At 40.1% G+C, this 3,295-nt stretch overlaps 1 protein-coding gene across 1 annotated transcript; it reads right to left on the bottom strand.

Moving 5' to 3' along the window:
* Positions 1-344: 344 nt before the first annotated feature.
* On the bottom strand, positions 345-2,999 carry LOC112890519. The gene is made up of 2 exons (XM_025957400.1): positions 2,853-2,999; positions 345-764 (listed from the first exon to the last, which is right to left on the bottom strand). Exons 1-2 carry the CDS (start codon positions 2,997-2,999, stop codon positions 345-347), a joined length of 567 nt encoding a protein of 188 aa, XP_025813185.1.
* Positions 3,000-3,295: the final 296 nt, after the last annotated feature.

Raw genomic sequence — 3,295 nt, 5'->3', positions numbered from 1 at the left:
GTTTGTCATTCGCTTCTTCGATATTCTTTGGACCATAGTGCTTCGCCGTGGAAATTTATGATACCCTGGAATAGTCCAAGGTGAAGTGCTACAGCGGTGCATTCTGTGCGCTAGCAGAATAGATATTCTATTACGCATAAGAAACGCCAATAATGGATAGGTTGCCACTTTGCCTATAATGTGCAAGGCACAGTGCCCAATACCCTCCTTTGAAACAAAAGTCACAAAATTAAGTGTAAAAAGAAGACGTGAAAAGTATTTTGTTCAAAACTTTTCTTATTCCTATTCAGACACATGTGATGGCATGTCAACTTTATTATTGATTACAACATAAGATTGTCTATCTAGAACGGAACACCAACAAAAGGTTGTTGAAAGAAAAAGGGCGACATCGCCACGGCCATGGGGTTGAAGGTGAACGGTAGCTGTTGTTGGTGCGTAATCTGCGAGACAGCACCACAGTTGCACTGTGCTTGCGTTGTCATGCTTTGCACCGTCATGGGTGTAAAATATTGTTGAAACGGTGATGCAAATGGTTGTTGTAGCATCATCAAGGCAGGTGAGGTAAAGCTGCCCGTGGTGAATGGTTGTTGCACGGCACAATACTGCATGCATGGGTTCATGGCACCCAATGCCATCGTTGGTGGGAAGTACCCTGGGATATAGGTTGCGGTAATGGTGCTTGCACAAAGAGCTAGGAGGGCAAACAATGCAAACATCTTGGTTGCCATGCTGTTGAATTGCTTGCTTCCTAGATTATTCTCCTAATATATATGTATATGTGAGGGTGATGGACTGAGGGTTCATGTAGGTCCTTTTTATAGATGCAAAAATATCATTTGTAGAACTAAAAGTTAATAGCTGAATGACATGGAGGTGACTTGGCGTTTGGTAAAAATTGGAGGTTTCTCTAACTGCTTTTGGAAATCTGATTCCCTCAATAACAATTTGCACTACAGTCTTACAAAAAGTTACGCCTTTTTGGTGGTTGCTGTTAAGAAGGTGACAGTGACATGACTGCTTTACTGAGGATGTAGGATAACTTCACTTTTGCTAAGGTAGGTTGGTTGCACTGCTAGTATAGCTAAAGTGGATTTGAAATTAAAGCGATTGAATAAGTCCAATGCTGATGTGTTTAGAAGTCAAAAGAAATACGGGTAGTCTAGAGTAAATCGTCAATGGCTAAAAACACCTAGATATATACTTGTGCAGCTGTCGCTAGTGTAAGCCGGAGACTGTTGGATGTATATAGTATAGCCAACCAGATTGGACCAACCAATAGGTTGGCATTACTACTAGTGTGTCTTCAGTATATAAAAGAAGACAATAGCTTCTAGAGTTCTGCAAGTGGTGAACGTTTCATTGACAAGGACATGAGGTCATGGAGTCTAAAATATGAAAGAATATGTATTTGCCAAGAAGGACTACAACATCCTTTCTATTAGCTTAGTGTTTGTAGTACATCAGGATACAGAATCAATAGACTCAAGGAAAAGTATGTAAAAAGTGTTGTTCATGACTCAACAATAGAGTAGAAGACTAAACATATTTGCTCTTACTTGGAACATCCACATAATGATTTTATTGAAGAGGAAGATAAATAGAGATTTTGAACGAGGAGTGTGTAACGGAGGGCACACGCGTCGTAGTCTTGTGGATTCTAGCAGCGGGGATTCACTTGGATACGGTGGCGGTGACTTCCATGCATCTGATCTATGTGGTCCCAATGTGTTGTGAACCGTACTGCAAGGCGAGAGGTGGGTCCACGTTGTCGATGATAATGGTTGAAGCCAGAGTGTTGGACAAGTTGTGGCCTTCGCTTTTAATTAAAAAATAATTTGGTTAATGCAGCCTAATGGTTTGGTCATTTTGAATACTGTGCACGCTTATGTTAGTCTTTAAATAGGAAAAAATGGGAACATACTAGGAAGGCTCAAAAATGGTTCTCCGCAAGTCATTAACTCAAATCATGTAATAAAGTTAGGGTCTATTATCTTTGTATAGTCATTAATATTTCCTCATATTCGGTCATTTTTTTGACAACCAGTCGAGACTCGAATCACCAAGAAAAATTCCAATAACATTTTTATTTACTAGAAATATTTCTGTTTTTAAGCAAAAGCATGTATTTTCATGAGCTAAATAACATCTATATCTTTTGAACCGCTCTTCTGTCAACTTTTTTTGTATTCACTCTAACCTCATTCTTCTTTTAGTTGCGGTGTTTCTTCCTAATTGTGTACTTTCACATGGCCTGCAGATTACGATGATTGCATTATGACATATTGGTATCGAGAACATACTTCGTCCTTTCATTTGTGACATTTTCACTCTTGCCTTTCTCGTGATCTTAGATTTCGGATAGTTGCCATAAAATGTATTTTGTACTTTATTTTGTGTGCCTAGCTAGCTGCTGGGTATGGATAGGTTGCCACTTTGCCTATAATGTGCAAGGCACAGTGCCCAATACCCTCCTTTGAAAGAGAAATCACAAAATTAGGTGTAAAAGCAGACACGTGAAAAGTATTTTGTTCAAAACTTTTCTTATTCCTATTCAGTCGCATGCGATGGCATGTCAACTTTATTATTGGTTACAACATAAGATTGTCTATCTAGAACGGAACACCAACAAAGGGTTGTTGGAAGAAAAAGGGCGACATCGCCACGGCCATGGGGTTGAAGGTGAACGGTAGCTGTTGTTGGTGCGTAATCTGCGAGACAGCACCACAGTTGCACTGTGCTTGCATTGTCATGCTTTGCACCATCATGGGTGTAAAATACTGTTGAAACGGTGATGCAAATGGTTGTTGTAGCATCATCAAGGCAGGTGAGGTAAAGCTGCCCGTGGTGACTGGTTGTTGCATGGCACAATACTGCATGCACGGGTTCATGGCACCCAATGCCATCGTTGGTGGGAAGTACCCTGGGATATAGGTTGCGGTAATGGTGCTTGCACAAAGAGCTAGGAGGGCAAACAATGCAAACATCTTGGTTGCCATGCTGTTGAATTGCTTGCTTCCTAGATTATTCTCCTAATATATATGTATATGTGAGGGTGATGGACTGAGGGTTCATGTAGGTCCTTTTTATAGATGCAAAAATATCATTTGTAGAACTAAAAGTTAATAGCTGAATGACATGGAGGTGACTTGGAGTTTGGTAAAAATTGGAGGTTTCTCTAACTGCTTTTGGAAATCTGATTCCCTCAATAACAATTTGCACTACAGTCTTACAAAAAGTTACGCCTTTTTGGTGGTTGCTGTTAACAAGGTGACAGTGACATGATTGCTTTACT

This window comes from Panicum hallii, chromosome 4, assembly GCF_002211085.1.
Source record: "Panicum hallii strain FIL2 chromosome 4, PHallii_v3.1, whole genome shotgun sequence".
In the NCBI taxonomy this organism is placed as follows: domain Eukaryota; kingdom Viridiplantae; phylum Streptophyta; class Magnoliopsida; order Poales; family Poaceae; genus Panicum; species Panicum hallii.
This window is presented reverse-complemented; position numbering and strand designations above follow the sequence as displayed.